Source organism: Telopea speciosissima, chromosome 8 (genome assembly GCF_018873765.1).
Source record: "Telopea speciosissima isolate NSW1024214 ecotype Mountain lineage chromosome 8, Tspe_v1, whole genome shotgun sequence".
NCBI lineage: Eukaryota > Viridiplantae > Streptophyta > Magnoliopsida > Proteales > Proteaceae > Telopea > Telopea speciosissima.
Genome location: NC_057923.1, coordinates 60,849,756 through 60,865,319, shown reverse-complemented (window position 1 = coordinate 60,865,319; position 15,564 = coordinate 60,849,756). Strand labels below are relative to the sequence as shown.

The 15,564-nt window shown below is 38.0% G+C and overlaps 1 protein-coding gene across 1 annotated transcript; it reads left to right on the top strand.

The window, feature by feature from the left end:
* The first annotated feature begins 398 nt into the window (after positions 1-398).
* Positions 399-6,266, top strand: LOC122671332 (uncharacterized isomerase BH0283-like). Its single transcript, XM_043868486.1, has 6 exons — positions 399-450; positions 541-759; positions 3,934-4,251; positions 4,676-4,837; positions 5,867-5,950; positions 6,036-6,266. The coding sequence occupies exons 1-6, from the start codon at positions 421-423 to the stop codon at positions 6,141-6,143; spliced, it is 921 nt and encodes a 306-aa protein (XP_043724421.1). The 5' UTR covers positions 399-420; the 3' UTR covers positions 6,144-6,266.
* The last annotated feature ends 9,298 nt before the right edge of the window (positions 6,267-15,564 follow it).

The following is a 15,564-nucleotide window of genomic DNA, read 5'->3' as shown; positions in this document are numbered from 1 at the left end:
TTTTTTGAAAATTATTTTATAATCTTAATACCTCGTGTCACTATCCTATCGGCCATAGCACCGATCCGAATCGGTATCGGATTTTACTAAATCAATGATCCAAGTTGACATCATTATCATCCATGCATGTACCATATACGAATGTGATAGGCTCATAGTTTTCTTTATTATACTATGCTAGGACGACATTACAGCTCAGCAATGCGTGTCGTTTGTCGTGTCACTAGTCACGAGTCACGATTCAAGATTCACGATTCACGAGCATTCCATGTTTCAGGTGAGGACTTGGGAAGAAGGTTACATCACTCCAACACTCCTCACAGGCTCACAAATAAAATACACGGAAAAAAAAAACTCGCGCAGGAAGAATCTTTCTGGTCTCCTCATCGGTTTTCTCTCTCTCTCTCTCTCTCCGAAAAAATGGTGAAGCGTCCCGTGAAGTACTCTGTGGTAATTTCTCTGTCTTTTCCTTTGGATTCTTATGGTCTGTGCGCTTTGAGATTTTGTGGTTTTAAGATGAAGCTGGGATGACTCGAGCAGGTGGACGCGTTCACTGACACGGCGTTTAAGGGAAACCCAGCGGCAGTGTGTTTGTTGGAGAAAGAAGAAGAGCAAGATGAGAAATGGATGCAAGCTGTTGCCGCGGAATTCAACATTTCCGAAACTTGTTTCTTGACTCCGATTTCCTCTACCCAATCGGATGCTAATGACCATTCTGTCACGCGATTCCACCTCCGCTGGTTTACTCCTTTAGTTGAGGTTCGTTTTGATGTTCTTCTACCATCTATCACCTCTGTTCATCTCTATATCCCCACTCACTCTGCCCCGGGAGAATAAAAAAAAAATTTGCATTCAATTTTTAGTGTAGTGATTCCAAACTTTAGATTCTCCATATTATCTGTTTTTACGATTTCGAAGAGAAACACAATTTACCTTTTCCTGGAAATGTACTCACTGAAACCCTGAGAATCTGAAATTTCGGTGTTCTTGAATTCTATTTTTTTTTCTGTTTAATTAAAGTTTATTTAAAACTTGTTTATTTTATTTGATTTATTTCTAAATTTTAATTTCTCAGTTGGTTTTAAGCTGGCCCACTTTCTTTTGTTTTTTGTTTAAGTGGAAGTTTAAATTTTTTCTTCTACATATAATTTACATATATATAATATAGTAATGTATGGGAAGGTAGTGGGTTCTTATGGTTGAGTCATGATTCATGACTCAAGGGGTTTGTGTTTTTTTTTATTTATTTAAAGTGTTGCTATGTGTGGCTGTTGTTCCTACTCCAGGACTATAGAAGGCTCCACACTTTTTTTGGGTGTGTGTGTGGGTGTGGGTGGGGGTGGGGGGAGAGTGTTGGGGATTGTACTAGTAATTTTATTCTTTTCGATTTATCACTTCTTTATAGCCTTTTGGTTGATTCTCATGTAAGTGATTACTGTTGTAAATTAGATCTAGGAAGCTGTAGTATCTAGTAGTTGGCCACCATTATTACCTTCCAGCAGAGAGTTGAGTAGTGCAGAATAAAATCTCATGGTTTATTGGCCGTGTAATTTAAGAAATTTTTTTTATTACTTCTCTTAATTGAGTTATGAAGAACTACATTGTTTTTTTTTTGTTGCATTTTTAATATTGAAGGTAGCTTCTCTATTAGTTGGTACGATTCTGGTTTGTTTGGTAAATTCATGAAATCTCTCATGGTAGAAAAACAATACCATGTTATGCATTGGGCACATTCATGTGATAGGACTAACCGACTAACTGCCATAGGCCTTCCTACTATACTAGAAAGGAACTGTTCCAATTAACCTTAAAGCCCACCTGGTATGTAGTTGATTTATGCGGAGCTATTAGAGTGGGATCCATTAGAGCTGAGTTGGGTGTAGCTCTGATACATGATAAACTATGAGAATGTTGTTTGAGGTGGCACGTCCATGTTCAACGGAGACCTTTGGATGTTCCAGTCTGGAGGAGTGACTTGATTTAGATTGATAAAGCTAAAAGAGCCAGGGATAGGCCTAAAATAACCCTAGGAGAGGTGGTGACGAAGACATGCATAGCCTAGGCCTTATACCACATATAATTTCAAATAGAGCCGAGTAGAGGGCAAGGATCCATGTAGCGTAACCCCATTTAGTTGGGATAAGGCCTTGTTGTTGTTTTATTAGTGTGAGATCCACTTTTTGGGGATTGAGTCAAAGCAATAACAAGAGTATTCTTGGGTTCCTAATCACCAAACCATTAATGACCAAGAAACCAATTACCAGGACCGCAGGGAGACCACAACAGATCAGTCTGATGAAGATATAACTCTAGTCGAATGTACTTAATTGGGTGGAGAGCACATCTTCAAAATTTGATCAAAATCTGATGGTTAGATATGAAGTTATGGGGGTGATACAGAATTAGCAAGTTTCTAAAACCAGAATTAGAAAGTTAGGAAACAGCGTATAAACGGAGATTATTGGTCTCAATCAATAACAGTTACAGAAATCACAAAAGGAGTCCTGCACCAGATTAGAAAGCAGAGAAATAGAACTTACAAAATCGGAAACGGTGGCTGAAAAACAGCAAGTAAGGCCTCTAACCTTGTAGCGCCATGCGCAAGTCAATGGAATGGAAGTATGGGATTCAAACAGGTGATGTCGCTCGGTAGAAACAAGGTGAGAAGTGAGATTAGAAATAAGGAAACTAATAGTAAATAACAGTAGAACAGCTTACCAGTGGAAGAAGAAAGAAAGAAAGGGATATGTTGATCTCCCACCAACTAGGAGATGGCCTCTCACCAATCTCCACCTCGGAATGTCACCAAGGTTTGCTGTCTCTCACAGCATGGGTGTTTCTCATACTCACGCACATGCACAAACCACACGTTCAACGGCTGTCAAAGTCGTTGAAGGCTAGGAATTACCTCCTCCTATGTTTATAAATTGCCTTGTTACAAAATAGAAATTCCCCTTGGCTAATGGAGAGTATAGCAAAATAGCAACTAAATAAAACTTACAAGGAAATAGAAACTCAAAATCTATAAAAAAAAAGGCATACCCAGTGCACGAGGCTCCCGCCATTGTGGGGTCTGGGGAGGGTCATAATGTTCGCAGCCTTACCCCTGCTTTCGCAAAGAGGCTGTAACCTAAAAATCTTGTGTTGTGGTTGTGCTTCTTGTGGTTGTGCATGTGTGTATATTGAAAGTGCTTTTGTCTGCAGGAAGGGTGTGCTTCTTGTGGCTGTGCATGTGTGTATATTGGATTGGAAGTGCTTTTGTCTGTAGGATGGGTGTACACAGGACTGTATGTCTGATTATTATCAATGCCAGAAGTGGGCTGCAAGTTTGAGTTGAGCCAGTCAGATAAAAAGGGAAAATTTTAAATACACTAATACACTCCACTCTTAGTGTCAGCCATTGTCCACCACTTAATGACTAAGAAACAGCAAATAACTACTTAACCCCGCATGGGACTTAAATCCCTAATATTTGGGCTTATAGAATTGTCCCATTACAAAAATAAACCCAAAAATATAAAGCCCATGGCCCATACAACCCATTGGACACTCAAAATTACACGTAATAGCCTATTCTTGGTCCAGTTTGATGGCCTGGTTTGCTGCTTCCGTTATTGTTCTCTTGAACTACATCAATATTTCTAGTGGAACATCCCCGCAAAGTTGCCTTCCCATAGTTCATGATGTCAAGGTAGCACCGAGGAACAATCAACCCGAGAGAAGCGTTTTGGACCTTTGGTGTACCATATACAAATTGGAACTAATTGAATGATGATTCCCCTTCCTACCGTGCTCATGGTCACTAGTTACCATCGTATAGTACCAATGGGTTCTGCTAAATTTCATACATTGGCTAGTTGTCGATAGGTCAATTGCTTTCGCACCTGTTGGTAAATAAATTTCCACATAATTCGTTTTCATTTTTATCTATAGGTCAAGCTTTGCGGTCATGGAACCTTGGCATCTGCACATTTTCTCTTTGCATACAGGATAGCAAGAACAGATGTTATTGAGTTTGTCACACTATCTGGAGTTCTGATTGCTAAAAGGATTCCTACAGCAAGCAATGTGGACGCGTCAAAGTTCTCAGATGGCGACCCAGAAGAGCACTTCTCTATAGAATTAGACTTCCCTACAATTCCTGTGCTCGAGTGTGAATCTGCAGATATTCCATCACTTCCAGAAACCCTGAATGGCGCTCCTGTGGTCAATATAAGTAAAACAGCTGAAGCCGGTGGTGGTGACCTCTATGTACTTGTTTTATCCCATTCATTTATAATGACACTTGATTATGGATATATTAGGGTGCTTCATTTGTGTAGGTTTGAATCAGTATGCTAGAAGCAGCATGCAGGTAACAAGTGTAGTAACACGTTTTTAGTGTGCTTTAACTTGGGGACAACTTAACGACTTTCATTTCAATAATTGATAGAGTTGGAAGCCTCTGCTTTTCTTAATCCTAGTTCGTCTCCTGTTTCTTGCTTAATGCTTGTAGCATTGCATGTAATTTGACACTGACTATCCCAGGTTGTACCATTGGATAAGAATATGTGTTGTTTACCCACTCCAGGCACCACATGTTTGTTGGAAGCTAGGCGGATGCCTTTTTTGTAGCTCCAATATAGAAATTTTTGGCATTTGTACTGAAAGAGGTTACTTGGTTGCATTTTCTTAGGTCGAGCTCTCATCCGGAAAGACTGTTGCAGATTTAAAACCACAATTGGATGAGATACGAAAATGTCCTGCTAGAGGGCTCATTGTTACAGGGCCTGCTCCGGACGGATCTGGATTTGATTTCTTCAGTCGCTTTTTTAGTCCAAAGATGGGAATTAATGAGGTAACTTCTTTGTTACTTATGAACATAAAATGGACTTGGTTTATTTATTTATCTTTCATTTATGAATACGTATTGTAACGGCCTTGTTGACAGTAATTTCCTTTTTGAAATGTAACTAATATTTACAGACAACTAGTCACTCTCATTATTATTAATACTTAGAAACTTATGTTGTAGAAGTAAATGTGAAAGATTGAGCCACGCTTTATCATTTAATTAGTTAATGGAATAAATTTATTCCTTTCACTTTTCTTTTCCTTTTTAACTTTCAATCGTAATGAAATCACAAAAACTTGCACCTATGGGTGTCAATCATGTAATGATTTTGTTTTTCTTGTGCTTGCTACATATACTTGTGCTTTGTCACAGTGACTAATTACTGAGGATTCTTGTGCTAGATGCTAGTTATACTTCGTTTGACGTATCTTTTTGTTTTGGAAGAAAATTTTCAATTCTTGGTGTTTATCATTTATATAAACTGTCGCTATGTTAAGTGGCATAATATCTTGGACTTTAGTAAATCTGTATCCTGTTTCCATATAGTAATTGGTACTTGGGCAACTTAAATTTGGACATGATCTCTTAATGGATATTATCTATACATCTAGTTGTTGGCGTGAATGTTGTACCAAACTAATGAAGATTTTTAGTTATATCGTTGTGGAACATTGCAAGCATCTTCCATCTTTTCTTTTCCTCTTTTGGGTTTTTTTTAATAGTTCCAAAGCTCTCTTGTTTTCTGATTGTCTATTGATTGTTTTTCTAGAAGTTAGGTAGTAGAGACTGACTTGGAGTAAAGAAATTAACTCTTGTTTGCAATAGTTGCTGTACAAAAACAATGTGGTTTCTGAAGTGAAATAGTTTTTACGTGGTTTGATTCTATTATGTGCAAATAAACTCCATTATTGGACCATGATGATTGTTCAAAAGATTATAAAGTGAGAAGAATAATTTTTTGAACAGAATTTTAGACTGTTAGTATCCTTAATTGGTCTGGCTCATTGGAAATGGCTTCCATTTATCTTGCAGGATCCTGTTTGTGGAAGCGTACATTGTGCTTTAGTGCCCTATTGGAGTAAAAAGCTGGGAAAATGTGATCTTGTTGCATACATGGTATCCTCTTTAACTCTCCTCTCTTTCTATCACAGACACAAACACATGCATGAGATTTCTCAATAACACAAATTATATGGATTAGGCATCTCCAAGGGGTGGAGTACTGGAATTGCATTTAGATGAGACAAACCAGAGAGTACTGATTCGAGGCAAAGCTGTTACTGTCATGGAAGGTTCCTTATTAGCATAACCAAGGAAATAACTCCCTTTTCCTTGGAATTGTATGTAAATTGTACCAATATTTTGGAATTTTAAAAGTATTTTTTCCCCCTTATATACTTGTATTATTTGCTAGACCTTGTATTTGCATTGAATGAATGTCTTCCAAGTTTTAAATCTAACTATTGGTTTCTCTCGTTTATTAATCTTCTAAGCGATACATACAGTGCATTCATGTCTTTTAATTAGTAAGCATTAATTTAAAGGGAGGGATCAACAGTGAAGGAAGCATTTGCCCATGTACTTTTATCAATTTAAGCGAATTTCCCAGAATTTTACACAATTGCAGCCATTTTTGGTCCATGCTTTCTATTTCATTTTTTTTCTCCTTCTGAAAACAAATGACCATTTGAGGATCCCACATGTAGTACTTGCTTCCAAATCTGTTAGTTCAGCTCTACTTGTATTTACTTCTATATATGGATCTTTTTAGACAACCTTGAAACAAGGTTTAACTTAAAACAGAGATTTTTTATAAAACACTGGAGAAATTTCATTGAAATAGAGAAAATTTTACAGTCCATCCCCAAGAAATATTTCACCACCAGGAAAAAACCCCACCAGAAAATCTTACAGCCACAAAACCCACCCAGTCACCATCTCCATATCCACATAGCATCCCACAATTCCCCACATTTATACCTGCCCAAAGTATCACACACTCGTTACAAAACACTTTAAAAAAATGGGAAGTTTATAATTTTCCAGGGTAAGAACTTACCACCTTCTCTTTCTAGTAACCAATAGCTCCCTCAGAAAAAAGCATCACCTCTGTAAAAAGTTTTTGGGGCAGCATTTCTTGTGGGGAAGTGTGGCCCCTGCATGCACGCTTGCATGGGTGCAGGCCAATGGGAATGTGTGTAGAAGCATCAGGCGGATGGTTATTTTCGCCTTTCATGGGGTAGGATCGGTCATTTTGCCTCCATCTATGTCTGGGCGTGGACAGTACACTCTCTCAAAGGAAATATTTCTCCAAAGTTTTCACCTGAAATTTCCCTTCTTAACCATATATATGGTGATAGTTCTTTATTCTTCATGCAGCATGACTTGGTACTTTTAGTCAATAGCAATTAAACTTTAAGCAAGTAAGAACCTTGAAGAGTTGCTTGGGCTTACTTTGTGAGCTCTAATAGGTGGACCATATATATATATATATATATATATATATATATATATATATATATATATATATATATATATATATATATATATATATATTTTCCAATTTTCATGTTTCTTTAAAATAATAATATGATCATGAGATCATAATCTCTATTCACATAGGATATGGAAAGATTGGGTGGGTTTATGTAATACATGATTTCACATTTATCTCATAAGTCAATTTTAAGCCTGAAATGAGTATTGGAAGTGGTTAAAAAGTAAATTTTTAGAAATAAATCTCATTATAAGTTGAAAAGGGCAAAATAAATTCACCACTTCATACATACAATCAACAAGTCACCCTATAAAAAATGTTCATATCATCAAGGCAAGCATGTGGAAACATGAATAAACACGGGTGGGTTCATGCATTAATATATAACACATCTTTCTCCTTAAGCAACTTTCATCTAAAATAAGAGAGAGGGTTAGGCATGCCGTCAGCTATCGATAAATTAGCGGCATACATCATTCACAAGGTTGAACGTAGGAGGGCAAATGGATCTTTTACAAAAGGGAAGGAGGGAGGATGACACATGTTGTGCGTCTAGGCGTGCCCAGCCTTTTCCCCTAAAGTAAACATAAAAAATGGTTAAAATCTGAATTAAAAGTTTCATATAAAGGTTTCCCCCACACTACCCATATGGGGGAGGGGAAGAGAATCTCCCAAGTCACACCAATCAGCACGTGAGAATGGGTTTTGTCAAGTGAAAATTACATGATTAGCTACTTTTGGGTTTTCATTTACAAAACTGTCCACCCTATGTTTGAGTTAACAAAAATACACAAAAACAAGTTAAGATTTACAAAATTGGACAAAATAGTGTCTCTCCTTCCCACACTTACTTTTTTAGACATTTTTACCCCTGTCATTGCCTTCTCGCCCAGGCATCCTCCGTTCCCTGCAACCCTACCCTTGTCCCAGCCACCGCCATCCTCTGCTACCCTAACTAACAGAGGAAAAAAAAAGAGATTTTTTTCAGAGGGGAACTACCGAGGAAGGAAGGAGAGTCACTGTTTTGTCTAGTTTTGTAAAACTAAACTTGTTTTTATCTATTTTTGTTAACTCAAACATAGGGTGGACAGTTTTGTAAATGAAAACCCAAAAGTAGCTAATCGTGTAATTTTCCCTTTTGTTAATAGGAGCTCACAAGATCTGGAAAGAGAGACAAATATGTGAGGAAATCAGAGTTTTTCTTTTTTGGTTAGACCCCAAAGAGAGTTGACCTCATGACATCTTATTTGTAAGGTAAACATTGGTTATATGAGAAGGCATGTGAAAGAATTCCCACAAAGTTAGCATAGAATATATTTTCCCCAATCACAATATGCTATTTCCTTGTATTGGAATCAAGTCTCATGATTTAATTTCCTTAGTTTGAATTCCTTCAACTTTTAATTTATTAAGGCTGTGTTTGTTTGTCACGACATCAATAAAATAGGGAAAAAAAAAACAGAAGATTCGGTACTGATTTTTTGCTCCAAATTTTCTATGCGTTTGGTTGTCCATTGACGGACAAAAGATTCAGTTTTTTCTTTAAATTTAAATTTACCTCGAAAATAGCACAAATTTCTAATTTTGTAAAAAAAGAAGTCTCCCCAAAAATTGTAAGAAAAAAATGGATTTTCACAAGGAAAATCCTAAAAGAGAGAAAAAGAGAAGGGATCATGGCCGTGCGCACGCAAATGGCTGAAATAGTGATGGATTTAGAGGGCGGAAGTCACAGCCAGGTTTACCGGTAGTGGAAGGATAGCCGCCAGGAAAGCTAGTGGGTCTATGCAGTATCTGCGAAACTGTGGGAGCCTTGTGCTGGACAAAAGCATAACAGTGCGTTTTGCAGTGTTTTCTCTTTCACTTTTCTCTTCTTCTTTGCTTTTCTAGCTCCGGTGGAGAATGCATCTGCAAATTTCATTTTTCCCCTCCACGACACAATTGATCAAACTGGAAAACCAATAGCGACTCTATGAGCGTGACCGCTTAATAGATCCTTGAGGTAGTGATTACCTGTGTAACTTCCAACTCCATTGTTTGTCTTGCAGTGCTTCGCATACAGAAGAAGAAGAAACGTGGTAGAGAAAAGGGTCCTTAAGACTCCAACAATCACAGAGATGCTTGGCTTGAAAGGAGTGAAATTGGGTTTTGTTCCATCATCAATCATTAGAAGTTTGATATAGAAGGTGAAGAAGAAGAGAAGGAGAGAGGTCCCAGAACGCCCAAAGACCTGAAAAGCTTTCAAAATAGCTCCTTTGCTACTACGATATCCATAAGCTTCCCAAGTCTAGTAACCAATGTGAAAGTAGTTCAGGTGCTCAGGCCCCATTTCCAACCAACCATGCTTGGGATCGAGAACAACACCACATAAGCCACCTCGCTGACACCCCCCCTTTCCTCACTTTGCTTTTTTATGTAGTTTTTTTTCCTTTTCTTTTCTATTACAAGTTTACAATCAAACAAGGAAATTTTTTTTTTTTTTTCGTTTCTTTTCTTTTCTTTTCTATCCATTATTTGCCAACCAAACACACCTTAAGGGAACAATTTTCCTTCCATCTCTCTTGACTGAGGCCTTTGGATGAATTTTTATCTGTTCCATTTCTCCAATTGCCCCCCAACTTAGATTGACGACACGTGTACACACATGGCCTTTTTTTTTTTTTTTTTGGAGTAAGGGAGCTTTGTATTAGAAAATAGGGAATAATTACAATCTATAGTATTTCTTGCCAAGGCATCCTCTCTTATAAGCTGAGAGAGTGCCATGGGAAGACTGTCTGTACAGAGATTGGTCTCCTGGGCAGAGTTTAAGAACCCGGACAGGAAATCCGCACACGAGTTGCCCTCGTGGAAATGGTGTTCAAAGACGCAACTCCTGAAGCAATTCCGGAGGTACAGAATGTCGCCAACCAAGCTATGAAAGTACCATGGGGTCTGAAAGTGACCGAGGACTGTATGCACAGCAGTTAGTGAGTCAGATTGGACTTGCACATGATCCAGCCCTTTGTTCCTTGCGCGAATAAGGCCCCCTTTGACTACCATTAGTTTCATTCGAAGAATACTATCGTCACCCTGCGTGCCGGCAGTTGCGAACAAAACATGGCCAGAGGAATCATGCCCAATCGCACCATAATCCCCGAGACCATTCCGTAGGGACCCGTCACAGTTAATCGCAACCCACCCCGTAGGAGGTTTCATCCAAGTCACAGCTGTTGACCTACCATGAACGAACTGCACCTTGATCTTCCATCTACTAAAGAAACACATGGCCTGTTTTGAAAGCAAAAATTTTGACCTCAACCCTAACATCCTCTATTCTCTATCCTCTTTCCCGCACTTTCTCACTCCTCTCTCCACTCCTCCCTCTCTCTCACTACGAACCTAATCCCTCACTCCTCTCGCTTTGTTGGAGTACCCATCGAAGTAAAATAACCTAGGAAAACTGAAACGAGTGCCGGACGGTGCCGCTGTGACCATGTAGGACACTATATGTCAAAATATTGAGAGATCAAACATAAATGAGTTGAAAGTTATTTTTACTGTAAGAGCTTTCAAACAATTATTTGCACTGTCTCTTTTAGGAACTTGTAACCAAAAATTATGTTAGAAAATTTGCGGGCTAAGTTGTGTCACTTGACACTGTCCTTAAGACCGTAGACGCCCCCAATGGTACAACCAGGAATATGCGAATCGGCCTCCAAGATAAAACAACCCATTGGCTCCCCAATTATGTTAGAAATTTTGCGGGCTGAGTTGTGTCACTTGACATTGTCCTTAAGACCGTAGACGCCCCTTATGGTGCAACCGGGAATATGCGAATCGGCCTCCAAGATAAAACAGCCCATTGGCTCCCCCAGTAATCGTGCACTCGACTACTAGACCCCTTCGAGTACTATAGGGCTGTGCTCAAACTAAAAGGAAAATACTTATAATAATATTACTTCCAAAACTCAACAAAACAATGGGAATAAATAATAACATGCAATATATGCATACACATGACACAAAGAGGAATTCATTTCAAGAGAGACTTGATTGATTTCAAAAAGAGACTTGATTCATTTCAAGGGAGACTTGATTAATCTCAAGAGAGTCTTGATTAATCTCCAGAAAACCCCTTTTAATCCGTAAAGGACTAGAGTTCCCTCAATTTATAGAGGAACAAAGGCATTTAAGAAATAACATTAAGAGGAGAAAATAGGAGCCAAAAACTGAAAAGATTAAAAGCTTTAGGAGCTCCATAAAGGGACATAAAATGTCTCCAAAAAAATTGAATAAACAAATTAAAGAAGAGGTAAAATGTTAAAGAAACTTATTTGTATTTAAACAAATATTTAAACCTATTTTGAATCTTAATTGTTTTAAAAAATCATGTAAAACCAACAATTCCCCCACAAGATTCAAAATACCAGTAAAATATAAAACAAAAAATTAGTCTGAGCACATTAGAATGGTAGGACACATCGTTGCAAATGTCTTTCGATTTGAATCTACACTAGGTCTGATAAGCCACGCTACAGAGTACGGGTGAAGTCAGACTTCTTGAACCTTTCGTCATTGGTGTAGCCGACTGGCTTACCATCCATATCCTACCACTCGACGCTGTAATCACCCTTTTTTTATATTATGGACATTTTGGCCTTGTCCCCATCTTGGACTTATGAATGTTTAGAGAATTTGCCCATAAAATTCTCATCGGAGGCGGCATCATCCCTTACATCCACTTAGGTCAGCCTATAGTATGTACCACAGTTAACATACCCCCATATGACATGAGATTTAGCTGATTAAGAGTCTTATAACTCATCCTCCTGGTCATTGTGGTGAGTACTATCTCCCATATCTAATCCGGAATAGGAATTATGATAGAACTAGTCAAATCATCGAGTGACTTATTATAAATTAGTACTTAATTTTAAAGACTACCCAGTGGTGGCAATCAATTCAAGATTAGGGTAATAAGAAGTGTTTTGTTACTTCATTTGAGTATTGTATTTTGCTGTGGTGAAGGTGGGTCTGTCATTTAAGTATATAATAAACTGAAGAGTGTGATTGATTGAATCAGTTCTCCATTATGACTTGTGTTGATGAGTCAGGAACTAAATGATACCTTATCATTGTAAGGAATTAATGCTTGGAATGGCATGGCCTAGACAACAAAACTGTGATTGGAATAGGAAACTATATTATGTCTTAAGTCCAATTAAGTTTGCATTTATAATTGATTTTGTGTTTCGTGTAAGCTGTATTAAGAGAAAACAGACCAAAAATGCATATTTGTTCATTTATTATCATTTTTTGTAATCTCATACGTGGATTTGGGACTATGATTTGTGATACTGCTCAATGGTTTTTCCCTTTTAATGTGAATGGCTGCTCTTTCTTCATTTCTGGACTTACTGGACCAATGGTTCTTGTGATCTGTGGGCTTCAATTTAGAATTGGAGAATTAACTTGGAAAGGCTTTGAATGAGTATTGTGGAAGCATAGGATTTGTTTTTTGTTAGTTTTTTCTTTTATTTTAGTTATTTGTAAATTCCAAGCTCCACTTGGTGGATCTTTAGCTCAAATTGGTAGAGCACTTGGAACATGCGCATGTTCCAGGGATGGTGGTTTGAATCCACCAAGGCCCTTTTTATTCAACTGTTTATAGCATAGTCAGTTATGACACTAATCCACACAAGAACCCAAATTTAATGACATCTTTAAAATTTCACAAAAAATTTATATGTATGTACTTAAATTAAATGGATATGGATTTTTTACCCTATGTAGAGATCTCTGTTGTTTGAAAATGCCCGTACTATGAGTTTTGCTTTGTTGAAGTAACATAACACCAATTAAAATATTTTTCCAGACAAAATTCAAGTAGAATCCAATTGACAGACTCAGGGTAACCAAATAGTCTTACATATGGATTCAACCGGATTCCACCTGACAGAACCAGAGCAACCAAACAGTTTTTCAGCTGGATTCCGCCTGACAAATTTTGGGTAACCAAACAGGTTTTTTATCAGAATCCAAATCCACATGAACCAGATTCTTAAGAACCCAATCCAATTTAAGAATCCGACTCCTATGACACCTTCAATCAAACGCGTCCTAAACTATATGAAACAGAGAACCACATCTTCTTTCTCCTCTTCTTCTAGCTTCTTCCTCCCAAACACTCATCTGCTTTGCTCAGTTCCGCAACTCTCTTTTGCTTTTCTTCCTGAAGTTTCAGAGAAGCGTTGCAAACGTTCAACGACCTCTTCGGCCATGGAGATCTAAAGCCACCTGCTACATTCCATTACTCCCTTCTTCTTCTCTTCCAGAAATTTCAGAGCGCCCCAGTTTCTCTGTTGCAGGAAGGCGACATCAACAGGTAGTTTTTTAGTTTACAATTTTAATATTAATTTTTGTAAGGCCGTTCACCCACCACCGGTCCACAAAGCTTGGCTGTACATGACCCTGCTATTGGGCCTCCATGAGAAATTTCAGAGCACACCAGTTTCTCTGTTGCAGGAAGGCGACATCAACAGGTAATTTTTAAGTTTAAAATTTTAATATTAATTTTTTGTAAGGCCGATTCACCCACCACCAGTCCACAAAGCTTGGCTGTACATGATCCTGCTATGGGCCTCCATCAAACCAGGCTTATAAGCGTTCACTTCCATCAGTTGTCTTGATTTAGTTGATCTTAAAGGAAGGTGCCTATGTGGCTCCTGCAATGGATCAATAGAGATCTGCAGATGTTAGTTGTTCTCATTCTCGCGAGATAGCCATAACGTCTAATGCATTTGTAGTGTGAACCTTCCTTCGTTATTTAGTCTGAAATCCGAAAATGTTTTTATGTTAATTGGCTCTATGTCGAGGTACGATGAGAACTAAGCTTCTAAATGTAATTGTTTCCCTTTGGAACTAACAACTGCAGCAGCAAAGAGCTTTATGCAGTTTGGTTTGGAGTCCACCATTTTTAGCCATGTTGAAGCTGTAGAACAAAATAATGAATGGATGTGGGTTACCCACTGGTCCTAGTTTGCTTGAATCATTCTCATTAGATCACCATAGGCTACATACAGTCCCTGGCTGCAGATTGTGGAAAACCCAGTGCAGAATTCAATCCTAGTAGGCAGTGTTTTTAACTCTCAAATTGCAAGTCAGCCCTGGAATCATGTGTGCCAAATGAGTAGTAGTGTTCTGTTGATTGTCATGCCAATATTCCCTGGAGATACCTTATGGAGTGTCTTAAAACAAGATTGCTTTGTTCTGGGCATAAGTTTTGTAGAGATTGCAATGCACTGGATTGTCTTAAAACAAGATTGATTGTATTATGGTTTGTGCCTATGTGCTTGTGATTCTCTCTCTTGTATGTATGTTCCATTTGGGATTTTTCATGTGGGTGCATTGTCTGAAAGAATGTTATGCATGTCCCATTTGGAGTAAAAATGGCATGAAACAATATAGCTTGTGTAGGTCGGTGACTCTTTAGCTCAAAAATGGAAGAGCACCTTGGATTTACCGAGGAGATGGTGGTTCAAATCCACCAAGAGTCATGCAACTAATAGGGGTGTGCTCCTAAAAAAGGAGAATAAGAAATCAGTACAAATAGGGGTGTGCTCCTCAAAAGGACACCAGTACAAATAGGATAGCATGGCTCTTGGTTATATAATACCAATATGTTCTAAACATTGACAGCTCTGTTTTATTCTTCTTTCCATCAACTATATAAATTAGTTAAACGTACGGATGCTTTTCCTCTCAATTTCAATCTGTTTTGCTATCATTAGTCTATCTCTATCTTGTTTAGCCCTAGTTTTTGTTTTGCTTCTAGTTCTACTCTTTAAGTTTTAGTTAATTTTGTGTTTAAGTTTCCATCAACAATTTCCAAAGATTTTCTTAACCAATAGTCTTGGCGGAGTCGAACCTCCATCTCCTGGTATTTACCCAGGCGCTCTCCCTTTTTGAGCTAAAGACTAACCTACACAACCACATGCCAGATTCTATCTGCTTGAAGTGAATGAAAGAATTAAAATGAAACCCAAAAAATTAAACCCAATAACCCTCTGCTGGAGGAGAGAGATAGTTGTAGTAAAAATTATTCAATTTTGTTTAAATAATGTGGTTCCTCTATATGTTTAGAACAATTGAAACATGTTGGAATGGCTAACTGATGAAGGTGACCACACTAAATCCCACAACATAGGCTTGTAAACAGTAGTTTAGATCCTTTATTGAGGGTTTTCTGCTGATCTCT